This window comes from Lepus europaeus, chromosome 16 (assembly GCF_033115175.1).
Source record: "Lepus europaeus isolate LE1 chromosome 16, mLepTim1.pri, whole genome shotgun sequence".
Classification (NCBI taxonomy): Eukaryota; Metazoa; Chordata; class Mammalia; order Lagomorpha; family Leporidae; genus Lepus; species Lepus europaeus.
Genome location: NC_084842.1, coordinates 57,471,398 through 57,489,238, shown reverse-complemented (window position 1 = coordinate 57,489,238; position 17,841 = coordinate 57,471,398). Strand labels below are relative to the sequence as shown.

The window sequence follows — 17,841 nt, the reverse complement described above, 5'->3', positions numbered from 1 at the left end:
CAGCACCGCACAGAAGCGGTGGAAGGTGGACCCACTGCGGGAATCCAATCATTCAACCCTGACAACTGAGTGTGCTCCTACTATGTGTGTGTGTATGGGGGAGTTGGAAAGTGTGTATGAAAGGGGATTAAGAGATTTAAAAATAGAAAAACTCAAACTTGGTTTCTCAACACAAGCTCTGTCAAGTTCAAGATCGTGTTGGTAAACTTGTCCCCAAAGAACTGAGCACTCTGGGAACTTACCCATGTCAGGGTGGTCCTTTTTACTTTATTAACTGAAGAAAAACAATGGGTTTTCTTTAAAGATATTTTCAGATTAGGAAACAAAAAGATCAGAAGGAGCCGAATCAGGACATCCAGGTGCACTTCGGTGGACACAACACTACCAGATGTGTACAGAATTATAGCAAACACAATCCAGAGACATTAAAAAAAAAATCAAGCTAGTCAGAGGGACACAAACTTGTGTAACACATGTGTGTCTGTGAGCAGCAGCTCATGTAGAATCCACACTCCAGAGGGGCTCAGGGGCCCTGGACTGCAAGTGCCGGCTTTGCCACTGGAGCAAGTAACAGCAGCTTCATTCGGGAAATGTTACCTAACTTCACCGCCTATGTGCAACAGTGCAAGGTGCTGGGGACACAAGACGAGGGGACCAGGCCCGACCCCAAGGAGCCTGCTGCAGGGACTCTGAGTCATGCTACTGCTAAAGGAAGGGACTGATACAGGGCTTTCAAAGCACAGAGGTGAGCGCAATGGTACCCAGAAGACACTGGGGTGAGGCCCGAGAACGTCAGAGGAAGTGACATCAGAGTCAAAATGGGCCATGGCTCCCCAGAGGCCTGCCTGAGCCCCTCGCTCGGCATCAGCTCCCATGCACACGCACATGAAGGCAGGTTCCCAGGCCTGCCCTAAAGCACCTGGCTCCGTGGCCAAGGAATCGTCCCCTCCTGACCACAGCCCTCAGCCCCCAGGCTGAGGAGTGTCCACTCCAGCACTGGCTAGGCCCTGCTCCAAGGTTCTGTGCAGCTCTGATGACTACACTGGGTCAAGAAGTCCCTGCAGAACGAGGGCCGGACGGCCCTTTCATGGTATCTCATTTCTAAGTGCACACAGCCACCCCCAGGTCCTAACATGACCCGGGGAGCCGGCAGTTCAGAAGCAAGGACACTGATTTACAGGCAGACCCCGAAGAGATGGCAGGTGTGAGACTCCATCTGCCTCCTCGGCTTCAACTCCATCTTCCCAGGGAAACCTTTCCCCGGAAAGATTCAGACAGACCTGGTTATGGGCCAATGCTTATTCATAAAAGTACGTTGTGTGGCTCTCTCTTCTGTCTGAAATCCAACATCCGAGTGATTTGGAGCAAATAGATGGTGGGGGGTGGGGAGGAGAGGGAGTGCTCTGAGCCAAGTTGTAGCAGCAAATGCTTCCTGGGCAGTTTATAAACTCTGGGAAATCTCTCTGGCAAGTGCAGTGGAAATATTATCCCTCGAGCTTCGCACTTCCCGAGTGAACTTTGGAATGTGCAATGTAAAATCTTCAAACTGCAAGGAAGCCTTCCATCCTCAACTTTCGTGAAATCAACGGATTTGGCACTTATCTATCTGATTTTTTTTTTTAAGGCAGCTCAGGAAAAAGCTGAACAAAATATGCATTTCCAACACGGCATGGTACGAGTTTCCTCGCTCTCTAAACATTTTGCTTTATCTCATGTTTCAAAATTAGTTGAAATAGATTCTATTTAGGGATCAAAGAAATGGTGTTAGAGGAATAATCATTTCTAATTGTTATTAGAACCGAGTCAAAGTCATTGAGAGAAGTCATTTTCTAGAAGGCTTTGAGTGGGACACAAAGAGATGCAGAGACCTGGGGGTCTCCAACTCCTCTTTTATACAATACTGGAGGCCTGGGGCAGCAGTAGGCATCAACAGACCCAAATGTAGGCTTGACCACGGATGACTGGGACCAGACACCTATAGGGAAAGGCAGGACCCAGCCTCTCCCCTGTTCCCCTTCACCCAAGGAGTCCTTGCCCGCCCTTCACCAAAAGGAATTCACTGCATTGACGGAGCTGTACAGCTGGCCCCACAAAGTTCTAACCACTGGACTCCATGGCTACAGCAGATAACACATTGTTGGCTACTATTGTCCCGAGGGGTTTGTTTAGGGGAATTCTAATTCTGGGTAGGGAAATTTCAGGCCTGGGGCAGAAAGTAATTACCACGTCCAGGTAACCCCTGGACCAAATGGAGCCCACTGGCCATCAAAAGAGCACAGCATCACTGACCAACCAGCAACTTGGACACAAGCTGCTCATGCACCTCTCAGCCCTGATTTCAATATATAGACAAGACCCTTTGCCCCTCACTCCTCGGGGAGCCAGGAAATTATGCAACTGCTGCCCGGCTCCTTGCTCTGCAATGAACACCTCCTTCCTTCCCCCATCCCAGTGTCAGCAACTGACTTTCTGCGGGTTGGGCGAGGGGACCCAGGTTTGGGGGTTCCATACCCTCCAAGTAGTTTGGGGGTTATTCAGCAACACCCTTGCACAAGCTCCTTCACCTCTATGTCTCAGTGTTGTCCAATGTCACGCGGGACTGGCAACGTTAGCAGCAGGTACACACGTGGTTGACGGGAAGTCTTGGGACAAAGCACAAGCCTGGGGCTGTAAATACTTGAAGACTCTGTGTCTCTGGTTGAACATCAATGTCAGGGTCGCCGTGTCCCAGTAGGTGGCAGGTTGCATCTTTTCCCCAGCTCTCTCGCTCCTCTCTCCCTACTTGTCCCGGTGCCTGGATGATTCTAATTCACTGCCTTCTAAATCTGCTTGGTTCTCTGACTTAACAGATGGCCTAAGGCAGTGAATGGAGAGGCTGACCGGAACAGCACTCATCCTACTGGTCTACTAAAGTGCTGGCGCTGACTCTCTTTGAAATGTCTAAAATCACGCATCCATTAACCAAGTTCCGTGAAATCGTGTTACTACGACGGCAGGGTTAGCAGGTAAAGACAGGAATGGAATGAAGACAAGGGAGAAACCCATGGAGTCTCAGGGACAGAGCCCAGGCCCCAGAAGCAACACCTGCTGCACAGCTACCCAGCACCTGTGGCTCGGGAGTTCTGTTCTTGGACGGGGAACATGACAGCTGCCTTCTCTGGTCGGAAGTCTTGGGAGGATCCAATGAAACGAGGTCTGGGAAAGCCACAAGAGCTAGCAGGAGCGGCAAGGGGCTGGGTGGGGGCTGCATGAGGGGAACCCGGAGCTCCAGGAGGGGAAGAAGGTGAGCCTCTCCATGAGCCTAGGACGGGGCTCTGAGTGGTGGACGGGATGGGTGTCGAAGGGAACAATGGGCAGCAGTGGGCACCAGGAGGAGGCCCAGAAGCTGGAGAGGAAGTCGCCCGTGGACCCTTGGACCCACGCCAGCTGCCCTGTTGTGCTGCTTTCTTCCCAAGACTTGCTACAGACCACAGGGAAGCAGACGGGAGCTGCAGGGGTCTTGGGGCGTCCTCCCCGGATCCCACCCAACCTGTGTGTCAGCCCCAGCATGTGGACTTTAAGGACTTCACTTCCCCCCCAGTACAGAGGACATGAGACTCATGGAACACACTGGAACACTCAGGCTGCGTCTCAAGGCTGGTCTGACTGCCTCACCTCCAGGACAATGAGGCTGAGGACACAAAGCCAGGGGAGCCGAGCAAGAGGAACTCTGGGATTCCAGGGCTGCGAGTTCTGTGCCTCAGTTTCCCCGTCCGTCACTCTCGGCTGCAGCTGATCCCTCCCTGCCCCGGCACTGTCTGGGAAGTCAAGCATTGCTCCAGACGGTTAAAGGATTCAGGTAGGGAGAAAGAGATCCTGCCAGAGACGTGTAGGTGGGGGAGGTGGAGCACGGCTGAGCCTTGGTGAGCGCAGGGGCTGGTCCCGGCTGGCTCCGGTTCTAAGAGTCCTCCCTAGGGCACAGGGAGGAATCCCGGATGCATTGGGCTGTGATAGGCAGTGGAAGCCCCTTCAGGCCCAGCTCCTGGAGGGCTGAGGTTATGCTGGTTCATCCTCATCCCCCAGCACACCTAACGCTAGGTGAATAAATAATGGGTCGGGAACTGGGCAGACGGCGGAGAATTATACGTCCATAAAAAGCTACCTAAATTGCCTGGGGGTAGGCAGCGCTAGCCTGTGTGGCTCAACAGTGCTAAGCCTGTGCATGATAAGCAGGGCAAAGCGCTGACCAACCGAGGCCCCCATCCCTCCTGCTGCAGTGTAGCTTGAAACCCCACCCATCACTTCCATGAGGGCGAATCAGAGGACTTGGCTGGGTGAACGAGACGCGGGGGCCAGGGGACAGCAGTAGTGTGACTAGGACACAGGTCTCACCAGCTCCCCACTCCCACCCCAGGAGAACCCAGGACACCCAAAATCAAAGATTCAGGACACAAGATACCATCTGTTCTGGAAGACATGCAGGGTGATGACAAACGTAAGCGGAGAGGAAGCTCCCAGGTAAGAGGTGCATGGCAAATGCCCAGTGTGTGCTCCAAGTTCAAGAACACGGGCTCATTTCACGGAGCAGACCAGGCTGGGACCAAGGTAGAAATGCCTGGGTGTCTGGGACAGAAGCTCTGCTCTCCACAAACAAGAGAGACCTTTTCCAACTATAATTCCTGTGACTGTCTGGTTATCAGAACTCACAAAGCCTCACTGCTGGACTCTCCCTGTTAATAAATACCACAGTGGCACTTTTAAAGGGCTCAGTTCTTTGTTTACACATCCAGACCATCCTTCCTCAGGGACAGTGGGAAAATATGCTGCTAATTATTCCTAAAATAATGTCACTTCTGCTAAATCAACAGATTTTTTAAAAATAGAAATTACACACATAAGGGCTCTCGAGGGTCATCCTTGCAGGCATCATCTCCCGGCTCACAGAGGAACCCAGGGCTCACAGGCTGTGCAGCAATTAGAACACGGCTGAGTGTAAATATTTCATGCAGCCAGCACCATGCGGTGGCACCTGCAGCGTGAAATACCGCGTCACGGAGCCCCAGGGAGACCTAACCACTTCTCATTAATCAGCCCCTCCTGCTCTCTGAACCTGGAATGGTGTTTCAAGACACACAAAGTCATTAAAAAATGAAAACACCCCTGGAAGATGGATATTAACACTGCTTACTGGGAGGAGGAAGCACTACTGGGACTGTAAATGCAACATGCACGGTAACCAAAACGCTTCCCTCCATGACCTGCTGGGGCAGAAGCAGCTGTCTAGAGAGAAACCGCAAGTTACATTCACTCAGTACTAAGTCAGGAGGGAGGCCCTGGGGTTTTACCTCGTTCTCTGGGGTGGGAGATGGCGTTACAGAACTAAGAGAGCCTTTGCGTGAGCCCTGAAGGTCGGCCGGCACGGAGACGGGCCGCTCCCACTGCGTGGTTCCTGTGGGGATGTGCCAATAGTAGGTCCCAGCGATGTCATTGATTCTCTTCCAGCCGGGCGGTAAATCCGGGTCGGTCTGAAACGAGTGGTCACTCCATATGTCTGCTGGGAAATGGAAAAATGACAGAGGGTTTTATTGTAAGACAACAAGAGCCTTCCGACTTCAGTCCCCCTGGTCGGGTGAAGTCCATGGGCAGACGCGTCCCTAGGCCAAAGGACTAGAGGTTCCCATGGAGACAAAGGGAGATAAGAGGGCAGATGTGGGAAGAAACCACGAGAAGACAGGTTGATGCCTGAGAATAAGGTGTAAAGGCCTCGTCATCACACCTTCCTACAGCTTCGAGAAACCTGTGGACAAGGTGAGCGCCATTAAGAACACACAACTATGCAAGCAAAATGCAAGTTCCACGCAGAATCTACTTGATCTCTGTCAATCAGTAAGTAAAATGCACATTCCACACAGAATCTACTCGATCTCTTTGTCAATCGGTAAGCTAGTAAAATGCATGTTCCACGCAGAATCCACTCAGTCTCTTTGGATGGTGTTCCACAGCACTCCCTGTTACCAGTGTAACTCTTGGCTCAGGTGTTTTCTGAACGTGAGTAGCATTTACATGTTTCAGACATTTTAACAACGTTAGCCATTTAATTGTAAACATCAACAAAGTAGCAGTGTCCTTTGTAACACTCCAGAATTCCAACTTGTATTCAAGATTTTCAAGAAAAGTATACAAGAAAATTCTTGGATTTCAACCCTAAAGACAGGCCAGTAATATACACGTGAAAGGTGTGAGAGAAATTAGAGAATGGCGGGGACGGTGGCAAATGGGAGAACACCTAGAACTACAAAGTCCAAAAATATTTATTTATTTATTTATTTTTTGACAGGCAGAGTGTACAGTGAGAGAGAGAGAGAGACAGAGAGAAAGGTCTTCCTTTGCCGTTGGTTCACCCTCCAATGGCCGCCGCGGCTGGTGTGCTGCGGCCGGCACACCGCGCTGATCCGAAGCCAGGAGCCAGGTGCCTATCCTGGTCTCCCATGGGGTGAAGGGCCCAAGCACTTGGGCCATCCTCTACTGCACTCCCGGGCCACAGCAGAGAGCTGGCCTGGAAGAGGGGCAACCGGGACAGAATCCGGTGCCCCGACCGGGACTAGAACCTGGTGTGCCGGCGCCGCAAGGCAGAGGATTAGCCTAGTAAGCCGCGGCGCCGGCCTCAAAAAATAATTTTTTAAATGCTGAGGTGGTCAAATAAAACACATCCACAGCACTGCGTCAGCCACATCTGCCCTGTACCAGTATCTTGTCTGTTTGCTGAATAACTATTTGCTTCTGCAAATTTCATTCTTGGTCTTTGAACTGGATGTGCAATGGATGAACGTGCTGGACCTGAGAGAAGAGAGGAAGCAGAAGAAGGATTTCGAGTGTTGGAGGCCTAAGGGAGGATCCAGCACAGCGGGGCAGATGGAGCTCCAACCTGATGGTCACTGGACTCTAAGCACCAGGGCCTCTTCTATGTGGGAACACACAAGAGGCCAGAGGGCTCTTCTGCAATTCAAGTCGGACTGGGTAGGCCTTGCTATGAGCAAAGACCATGACGTCATGCTATCACTGAGGCCGTTAGAGCCCCAACAAGGAAAAGAGAAACCAAAGAGAGAGGCCAGAGAGGACTGCAGCACAGTGGCGCACTCACCGTCCTCATTCATGTCCGCCAGAGACAAACTGCACCTGTCTCAGACTGTGCCGGAAACCCCCGCTCTCCCACCAGAAATGAGGCGCGATTATGCAATTCCAACCTAACCCACGTCTGCAGAAACAACTTGGATCCAGCTGGACACAACCTTAGCTGGTAGGTTCCCTCCGCCCATGCAGGTGGCTCCTAGGCAAGAAGCTCTGGGTTAGAAGCTTAAAGGGTACAAAGAGGCTGCTGGTCACCATTATGGGTACTTGCGTATCCTACTATCTTCCACTGGGGCATCAGCACATAAGAACAGCTACAGACACTAGCGGAACAGAAAATCAGATCAGACCACGGGTACAGAGCACCGCCAGTGGCTCCCACTTTGCTGGAGGAGGTGCTTCGAAGGCAGCAGCAGGAAATAGCCTTTGCCCCAGACAGCAGGAACCGGGCTGTTCTACCTCTAACCAAACCCACCTCACTGTTATCTAGTTTATCTTCCAAATTTGTGCTGCTACTTTATTGGAGTAAAATGAAAGCAGGGGTTTGCTCTGTTGTTAAAAATAGGAAGACAGGGGCCAGTGCTGTGGCACAGCTGGCTAACACCCTGGCCTGAAGCGCCAGCATCCCATATGGGCGCTGGTTCAAGACCCAGCTGCTCCACTTCCTATCCAGTTCTCTGCTATGTCCTGGGAAAGCAGAAGATGACTCAAGTCCTTGGGCCCCTGCACCCGCGTGGGAAACCAGGAAGAGGTGCCTGGCTCCTGGCTTTGGATCGGCACAGCTCTGGCCGTTGTGGCCAACTGGGGAGTGAACCATCGGATAGAAGACCACTCTCTCTCTCTGTCTGCCTCTCCTCTCTCTGTGTAATTCTGACTTTCAAATAATAAATAAAATAAATCTTAAGAAAAAAAATAGGAAGACAGGGGCTGGCGCTGTGGCGCAGTGGGTTAACGCCCTTGCCTGAAGCGCTGGCATCCCATCCCATAAGGGTGCCACTTCGAGACCTGGCTGCTCCACTTCCGATTCAACTCTCTGCTATGGCCTGGGAAAGCAGTGGAAGATGGCCCGGGTCCTTGGGCCCCTGTACCTGCGTGGGAGACCCGGAGAAAGCTCCTGGTTCCTGGCTTCGGATTGGTGCAGCTGTGGCCATTGCGGCCAATTGGGGAATGAAACTGCGGATGAAAGACCTCTGTCTCTCTCTCTCTGCCTCTCCTTTCTCTGTATGGCTCTGGCTTTCAAATAAAAAAATAAATCTTTAAAAAAAAATAGGAAGACAATGATGATGGAAGAAGGGTAGCGGCCACGTCTTCAATAATATATGAACAGTTCCAGAATCACTTTTAGAACCACTTACAGAACCCTTCCACTTCATCTCCCACTGGTTTATAGGAAGGAAGGCCTGTGAGCCCAGGTAGCCTTCATTTCTGCCTCATTCACCATTGTATCCCCAACTCCTCACACAGCAGGTGCTCAGTAACACCTGATGGATGGACACAGGAATGTGTTCAGTAGAGATGCATTTCTTTAAATAAAATATTGTTGACTGGCTGGTGGCTGAACTCACAAATATGGAACCTGCTGGTTGGTTGATGGTATTTCTTTCCATCCATGCAGACATCCATCCACACCATCAAGGAAAGTATACGTTGGTCCCAGAGAAATGTGAGCAGTCCTGATTCACGGTGTTGCACAGAACTGAGTTTTTTAAAGAAGTCCTCCTTTGCTAAGTGCCATGTTTCAATTCCCACCTTTGGAAGACCCAGGTCATTCATTCACTTCTCCTGGTTTATTCATTCTCTTTTCCTCCCTGTCTCTCCCACCCCACCCATCCCTCCCTCCCTTTCTTCCTGCATCACGTGGGACACCTATATCCCACATCAGAGTGCTGGTTTCAGTCCCAGTTTTGATCCAGTTCCCTGCTAATGCACCTGGGAAAGTAGCAACAGATGGCCCAAGTACATAGGACCCTGCCACCCATGTGAAAAACCAGGATGGAGTTCTTTTTTTTTTTTTTTTTTAACTTTTATTTAATGAATATAAATTTCCAGTGTACAGCTTATGGATTACAATGGCTTCCCCCTCCCATAACTTCCCTCCCACCCACAACCCTCCCCTCTCCCGCTCCCTCTCCCCTTCCATTTGCATCAAGATTCATTTTCAATTCTCTTTATATACAGAAGATCAATTTAGTATAAAGATTTCAACAGTTTGCACCCACATAGAAACACAAAGTGAAACATACTGTTTGAGTACTAGTTATAGCATTAAATCAAAATGTACAGTACATTAAGGACAGAGATCCCACATGAGGAGCAAGTGCACAGTGGCTCCTGTTGTTGACCCAACAAATTGACACTCTAGTTTATGGCGCCAGTAACCACCCTAGGCTGTCGTCATGAGTTGCCAAGGCTATGGAAGCCTTCCAAGTTTACCGACTCTGATCATATTTAGAGAAGGTCATAAAAGACAGAGTGAGGATAGTAACCAATGATCCTAAGAGTGGCATTTACCAGGTTTGAACAATTATACAGCATTAAGTGGGGAAGAGGACCATCAGTACACACGTTGGGAGTAGAGCCATTGGTGGTAGAGTAGAGGTTATGATTACAAAGGAATGAGGCCCAAGTGCGCTAGACAGGGCCTAGAACAAAGGACAGAGTCATTATTAGAGGAGCTAAGAAAGGTGCTGTCTAAGCTACAAGTAATTTTTCTGATTGAGAGGCAAATAGAACCTGATAGAAGGGGCTTGATAATAATCTGGTGGGCTTTAGGCCTTGTAAATTCAGAGGCCCAGGCCTATCTATCTCTTCACATGGGGTATATCCTAGGATATACCTAAGGGAGGTGTGAACCTCCTAGGGGAAGGCACTCTGTTGACTTTCATTACTTGGCTGGCCTGGGAGGAGAGCTGGCCAGGTAAAGGCAGGGGGCATCTCCAACAAGAAATCTACAGCTCCGCCTGCAATGTTGCCGACCCCACCCGACCATCCCCTCAGCTGCAGTGGTCACCCTGGAAGCTGGGCTGAGTGAAGGGCCCCTCAGCCCAGAGCCAACAAGATCTGTGGCTCTGACCTGGGCACCCCTCGACTCCAGGGCAGGTCCACCTCCAGTGATCCAACTCCTGGCATAGCCGCCAGGGCTCTTCACAAGCTGACCTCTGCTGAAGCCCAGGCTCACCACATTGAAAGCCACTGCAGTGGACTGGCCTGTTGGGTCTCCCCGAGGGCAGATCACTGTACAGATCAGCCATTAATAGGCCTGCCACCCATTGCTTCTGATGCCTAGCTTTCCCTTCCTCCTGGTTTGTGTTAAAGCAGACCAGAGGATGCAAGTCAAGGGAGTGCCCAAGTCCCATCTCTAATCTTCGGTGGCCTGAACTACAAGTCTATAGTCACAGGTATGTTCTGTAGTAGTTTTTCTAAGGTAGACAATGCCCATGAGGAAAATTATATTCTCACTTTAAAACTTTCTTTCCCTTTGATCTGAAAGGGAGGTTTTTTCTACTTACTGTATACTTCGCTGATGGCGAAGTGAATCTAGCTATGAGATTATTATTTAAGTTCTTATTTTGGCTATGCTATTACAGAAAAATGTTAGCCATCTCTTTTATAAGGTCTAAAGATTAAATTGTGCGTCCTACAGATTCCTTCATAATAGAATTAGTTTCCTACCTTGAAGAGAATAGAGAAATAAAAGAACAAGTTGGGCTTAGAATAGAGAAATATGGGAGCAAGTCCTAGATCGCTTGCTGACAATAGCAATATTACATGAATACTTAGCAAACAGTTTCAACCATTAGATAACAACTTAAGAAAACATTTACCAGAAGGTCCAATGCCTTCTATAAATTTAAAGAATCATGTATTTGAAAACACCTCTTAAATATCTAACATGGTGTAGTTTGTTTAGCCAGTAAACTTAAGCACAACCATATAAAATGTTTTTAGTTTCTTTCTACCAACACGTTTAAAACATATGATATACAGATTCAGGTCACACAAATTAAAATGTATCTTTGATTGATTTTAGCAGCTTAAATTTATGGACAATCTTATCTATAAGCCATTTAAAATAAAACTCTTAATAAAATTTCCCCATGTGGACATACAATATGTACACACATATAACATAGCATAGTAGACCAATATAGCAATTTTAATAATAGCTTTTAAAATCTTTAACTCTTTTTGTAGATTGCCAATTGATTTGAATTGCTTTTTGTTTTTAGTAACCTCAGTTAACCATACTTTCTCTCAGTTGGTACTGTTAATACATTTTTTTTTTTTTTTTGACAGGCAGAGTGGACAGTGAGAGAGAGAGACAGAGACAAAGGTCTTCATTTTGCCGTTGGTTCACCCTCCAATGGCCGCCGCGGTAGTGCGCTGCGGCCGGCGCACCGCGCTGTTCCGATGGCAGGAGCCAGGTGCTTCTCCTGGTCTCCCATGGGGTGAAGGGCCCAAGCACTTGGGCCATCCTCCACTGCACTCCCTAGCCACAGCAGAGAGCTGGCCTGGAAGAGGGGCAACCGGGACAGGATCGGTGCCCCGACCGGGACTAGAACCCGGTGTGCCGGCGCCGCAAGGCGGAGGATTAGCCTAGTGAGCCGCGGCGCCGGCCTGTTAATACATTATTGGCTTCATCTGTTTACAGAGCCATCCCAAAGTACTGAATACAATAAAAGTGGCTGGAAAAAGTCCATAGGAACCTATAGGAGGACAGCTAAACACAGAACCAACAACGCTTTAGTTTTATGAGCAGCACATCATATATAACTGTGGATGACAAAAGACTTTAAGTCGCCATGTTTAAAATTATAAACTCATCGACCAACAAGAGGCACTTGCTTACTTCACAGTATTTTTGAAAGCACCTGTAGGATTTTACAAGTATTTAACCCTTTAGGCCTCTGGGGCTTTCTCATTAAGATAACTATCATGTCTAGTAACACAAGATCATTAGACTTTTTAATTCTCAAACATTTGTATTAATAGCATTTTCCATTCTAGAAACTTAAAGTTTGGTACCACATCACATCTTGACAGTACTTCTAATATAATCCAAATAGCCTGATTAGTTGGTGTCTCTATAAGATGAGAGACATAGGTCCTTCGATTTTTTCAGTTGGGCCCAAACTGGAAAAACCAAAGTCCAGGATTTACTGGAAATTTTAGAGACCAGATTGTTTGAAACTTTGATTTTCTGAATGCCTGTCAAGAATGCCAAGAAGGCTCAAAATCCAAAATATCTGGTTGAAATAAGATTCCTTAAAATCATGACATAACATAGACCAAATTTGATCATTGTTACAAGGTGATTATTCAAATCTTTGGAAATAAGCACATATTTAAATAACCCATAGCTCTTAATAAAAATTCAGCTGTTTTTGAACAATTAGAATTTAACAGACATCAAGAGAACATCATAGATTACTTTAACACATTGCTTTAACAGAGCATCAGAGTTTAATTCTATGTCAAAGAGAAACTGAGCTTCCTGTGATCTTTTGCTGTGAGGTTTCCTTCCTTTACCTTCTTTCATATTGGTGACCATGTTTCTGTGTTTCTGTGTGTAACACATCTTTAAGCATCTTTTGCAGGGCAGGATGAGTGGCAACAAATTCTTTCAGTTTCTGTTTGCTATGAAAAGTCTTAATTTCACCTTCATTCACAAAGGAGAGCTTTGCTGGATATAGTATTCTGGGCTGGCAGTTTTTCTCTCTTACTTAGTACCTGGGCTATATCTCGCCATTCCCTTCTAGCTTGTAGGGTTTCTGCTGAGAAGTCTGCTGTGAGTCTAATTGGAGATCCTCTAAGAGTAATCTGACGTTTCTCTCTTGCACATTTTAGGATCTTTTCTTTATGTTTCACTGTGGTGACTTTAATTATGACGTGTCGTGGTGAGGATCTCTTTTGGTCATGTTTATTAGGGATTCTATAAGCTTCCTGTACTAAGATGTCTCTGTCCTTCTCCAAACCTGGGAAATTTTCTGCTAGTATCTCACTGAAAATGCCTTCTAATCCTTTCTCCCTCTCCATGCCTTCAGGAACTCCTAGAACCCGAATGTTGGGTTTTTTAATAGTATCCTGTAGATTCCTGACAATATTTTTTAGATTTCTAATTTCTTCTTCTTTTCTTTGGTTTGCCTGTTTCCTTTCCTGTTCTCTGTCTTCTAAGTCTGATATTCTCTCTTCTGCTTTGCCCATTCTGTTTTTAAGGCTATCTAATGTGTTTTTCACTTGATCTATTGAATTCTTCATTTCATTATGATTTCTCATCACTATCACAGTTTCTTGTTCCACCAGTTGTTTCATTTCATTTTGATTCCTCCTTAATATTTCATTTTCACGAGAGAGATTTTCTATCTTGTCCATGAAGGATTTCTGTAGTTCAAGAATTTGTTTTTGAGAACTTCTTAACGTTCTTATCAATTTTTTGAGATCCGCTTCTTGCATTTCTTCAATCTCATCATCTTCATAATCTTGAATTGGGGTGTCTTTTTCATTTGGGGGCGTCATAGTGTCTTCCTTGTTCTTGTTAGCTTGGTTTTTGCGTTTGTTGTTTGGCATGTTGGAGATATTTGGTTTCTTCACTGTGGTGTTTTTTCTTGTTACACTATGGCTCTATATTAAGTGGACTGTCTGCTTTCGGTGGAGCCTTAGAGGCTTGAGATGAGTGTGGACTGAGAGCTGTGTTTGGTTCCTCAGGGTTGAGGGTGTGTCAAAGATGACACTCCCAGGTTAGGTGTGGTAAATCTCTCTTTCTTTTTTTTTTGATTCAAAAGGGAAGTAATTCCGCACAGCTGAACGTAATTGGAGGTAGTTAGCAGGCAAATGATATAGCCACAGGAGCCAGAGATCGGAAGCTCTTTCCCAAGGACCACACAGGGAATCTCTGCTGCCCTCAGTGTGGGCTCCAATTCTCCTGCAGTCTCCCACTGGGTTGCCAAGTTAGATGCTAATCTCCTGTTATTTCACCCCTCCCTCCAGAGTCAGGTGTTTCTGCTAGGCTCAGGGCCGGTGCAGACCTGAGGTCGCCCTGCTTATGACGTATGTCCAAAATGGCGCCTGCTCTGTCTTGCTCGCCTTTGAGAGGTGAGTGGAGAGAGAGAAACTTGTGTCCGTATCGGTCACTTTTTTTTTTTCCTCTCTCTCTTCTAGTTAGCCTGGTGAACTTTTCCCCACGGAGTTTCAAGCCTCGTTCCCTCTAGTCTCCTCTTTCTGCTTGCCCGCTGGTGTCTCGGGCTATTGAGGTTCAGCTCACCTCCCGTTCCAGCGCTGGTGTGTTGAGTCTGCCGCTGGTGTCCCGAACTTGGGCTCCCACGCTCTCCACACAGGTACACTGTGAATCACTAGTTCCGGAAGAGTTTCCTCTGCTGTTTCTTCCCCTACTCTTCCTTGACCCTGCAGTATCTCCACTTATATTACACTGTCTCTCCCCCGGGCTAATAGTGTGCTCCCTGCCTATTCCGCCATCTTGCCACTCTCCCAGGATGGAGTTCTTAGCTACTGGTTTTGGCCTGGCCCAGCCCTGGCTATTGTGGGCATTTGGGGAATGAAACAGCAGATAGAAAATCTGTCTCTGTATCACCCTGCCTTTCAAATAAATACATAAGTCCCTTTAAAACAAAAAAACAGGGTGAGGAACACCTGAGAAGGGGACAGTGATGGTTAGGATCAGAGAGGTGTGTGCTAAGGGTTCTATGTTAGAAATGCATGATTTCTTCACTTAGCTGGTGGTGACACAGACATTCTCTTTAAAATGAGGTCTTAAATTGCATGTTTGCATTCTTGAGTGTTTCTGTATTTTGTTTTTCACAACTTAAAGAAATATTTCAGTGGAATCTTGAGATCAAAACTTCCCATTGTTTTCTTTTCTTTTCTTTTCTTTTTTTTTTTTTTTTTTTGTTTGACAGGCAGAGTGGACAGTGAGAGAGACAGAGAGAAAGGTCTTCCTTTGCCATTGGTTCACCCTCCATTGGCCGCCGCGGCCGGCGCGCTGCGGCTGGCGCACTGCGCTGATCCCAAGGCAGGAGCCAGGTGCTTCTCCTGGTCTCCCATGGGGTGCAGGGCCCAAGGACTTGGGCCATCCTCCACTGCACTCCCGGGCCATAGCAGAGAGCTGGCCTGGAAGAGGGGCAACCGGGATAGAATCCGGCGCCCCGACTGGGACTAGAACCCGGTGTGCCGGCGCCGCAAGGTGGAGCATTAGCCTATTGAGCTGCGGCGCTGGCCCCCATTGTTTTCTAAAAAGAGACAGTGCCAGCACAGAAAGGGGGTCAGGACAAGGCTTCCTCAACACCTGCAGACACAACCCAAACAAGAAGAAGGGATTCACTCAGGACTCCTGGTGGCGCCAATGCAGAGGGGAGTAATGGCATCACTCAGCCCAGCCTGGACAGCAGAAGTGTGGCTGCCATGGGGCCTCCCTGCATGGTGACCTCAGCCAAGTCCCCCAGTTGTTTTGGGCTTCAGATGCTTATCCGGAAAACAAGGATCCTAACAGTACCCACCTGGGTACCGTGAAAAGTACCCTGTGAAAAGTCCATATGGACAGCTTGGGGGAGAGCCGAAGATGAATAAAGAGAAAACAGTCAACTAAATGGAATAAATACAAAACAGTGGCTGTTAGACCGAGACTGTGAGACGAGCAGCCGACCCGAGCCAGTCAAACCAGCGAGTGACGGCTTCAAGACAGCTCCCAAGGAGACTGGTCCTGAGCACCTGCCAACACGGGTGCCCACGTGAGGCAGGCATTTGGGCAGGGTCTTCCTTCACAGGCCTTTCTCCCAGTTCTGCACCAGTGAATCCAGGCGGGCCCAAAGCTGGTGCATCCGAGAAATCCCCCAGCAGATGCCAGAGAGATCCAGTCTCACCCACAGCCAAGCCCAAACACTGGGTTCCTCCTCGTCCTCCCCCAGCAGGGTCCTGCGCCGGAGCTATCCCCAGTCTGTAGCCACCACTGCCTGCTGCTGAAGGCACCTGCACGTGTGGACAGAGATGGGGATGTGTCAGCGCCGGGAGTTAAAGCCACAGGTGTCCACGCCCAGGGGATCTGCAGCCCCTGGCTGTTTGTGTTTTTTGTTCTTTTGGGATGAAACAGGAAGCAGGGCCTGAAGTCAGAGAGTAAAAATAGCCAGGCGGAAAGCCCCAAAGACGCTTGTGCTGGACGCCTCTTGGGCCAAAAGCAACACTTGGCGTGGGAACAAGGAGCCCATCTGTGAGCAGCAAGCGAGCCACCCCTGGGGCCAGAGCGCAGCGCCGGGCTCCACCCTGGCTTCTTTGCAAGGGACCGGCTCCTGGGCAGGGCTGGTGTGCTTGGCGGGAGGCCTTTAGTCACCCTGTCCCCAGGCTCTCAGGCAGGAACCCGAGGGCCAAATGCAAACAAATGGGCACTAGCCCAGGCTGGAACTTTCTCTGCTGAGGGCAGAGGGAGGAGGAATGGGGCAGTTGGGATCCTGATTCTGCAAAGTCTGTACCATGGAGTGCAACAGATTTCCCTGAGGGCAATGCGCTTGCTTTGTTCCTTAGCACTGCGTGCCCTGTGCCTTGGGGGTGCCAGCAGGGGCTGAGAGGAAAGAGGGAAGGAGGGTGACTTCATGCGACACGTGGTCTGCTCTGTGCGGGGAACGGGGAATGGTCTCGGAGCAGGGGGTGTGGAGAGCATCCCCGCAGACGGGGTCCTGCACGGTGGCGCAGACAGTGGTTCTGAAGCACCTGTGGGCCTGTGACAACACAGCTGGCTCGGCAGGCCTGGGGCAGGCCAGGCATCTGCATCTGTATTTCTAGGAGGCCCTAGGCATTCTGGTTTCTGGCCTAGGGATGCAAACTCCATCTAACCACCAGCCCCGCGGAGTAAAAACTCTGAAGTGAACCATCCTTGGTGCTCTCTGGCTTTTGGAGGACGACGTCCTGAGCAGTCCACCATAAACTGAACGTAGTAGAGTGAGTTCGAAGCGGGGCTGCTGCACCCGGTGTCCACATCACAGGCCAGCAATGTGGCTGACTGCGAGCTGTGGCTCATGCCGCTGCTCAGCACCCTAAGAGATGATGGTTCTGTGGCTCCCTAGCCTGGGGAAAAGCTCACAGCTCAAGATTCAAAGGATCGGCACCAGCGCTGTGGCACAGCGGGTAAAGCCACCACCTGCAGCACCGGCATTCTATATAGGCCCAAGTTCAAGCCTCGGCTGCTTTACTTCCTATCCAGCTCCCTGCTAATGTGCCTGGGAAAAACAGCAGAGGATGGCCCAAGTGTTTGGGCCCCTGCCACCCACGTGGGAGACCTGGATGAAGCTCCTGGCTTCTGTGTGGCCCAGCACAGGCTGTTACGGCCATCTCGAGAGTAAAGCAGCAGATGGAATATCTCTGTCTCTTTTTCCTCTCTGTAACTCTGCCTTTCAAATACATAAGTAAATCTTTTTTAAAAATTCCAAGGATGGTTTCCACTGAATGTGTACTGTTTCACACCACTGTAAAGTTAACATAGTCTAAGCTGGGCTGTAAATCGGGGACCACTTGTATATTTGATCACTCATTCGTTCTTCTGCATGAAGGTCTGCCTATAAATGAGAAGTATTGTGTAGAGGCTGGGGATACATGAGGAAGAGGCAAACAGGGTGATGTGATCAGCTGTGTCTGAGGATGGGGTGGTCTCAGGGGGATCGAGGGCTCTCTAAGCCAGGGCAAGGGGCCGGCCTTGGGAAGAGACAAGAGAACAGCATCTCTGGCAGAGGGGGC

The 17,841-nt window shown here is 49.0% G+C and overlaps 1 protein-coding gene across 1 annotated transcript in view; it reads right to left on the bottom strand.

Annotated features, from left to right (window-relative positions):
• APBB2 (amyloid beta precursor protein binding family B member 2) overlaps positions 1-17,841 on the bottom strand; it is a 175,830-nt gene that overhangs the window by 99,267 nt on the left and 58,722 nt on the right. The window contains exon 3 of the mRNA XM_062213167.1: positions 5,325-5,533. Within this exon, the coding sequence (XP_062069151.1) occupies positions 5,325-5,533 (209 nt within the window). The remainder of the gene's footprint in view (positions 1-5,324; positions 5,534-17,841) is intronic.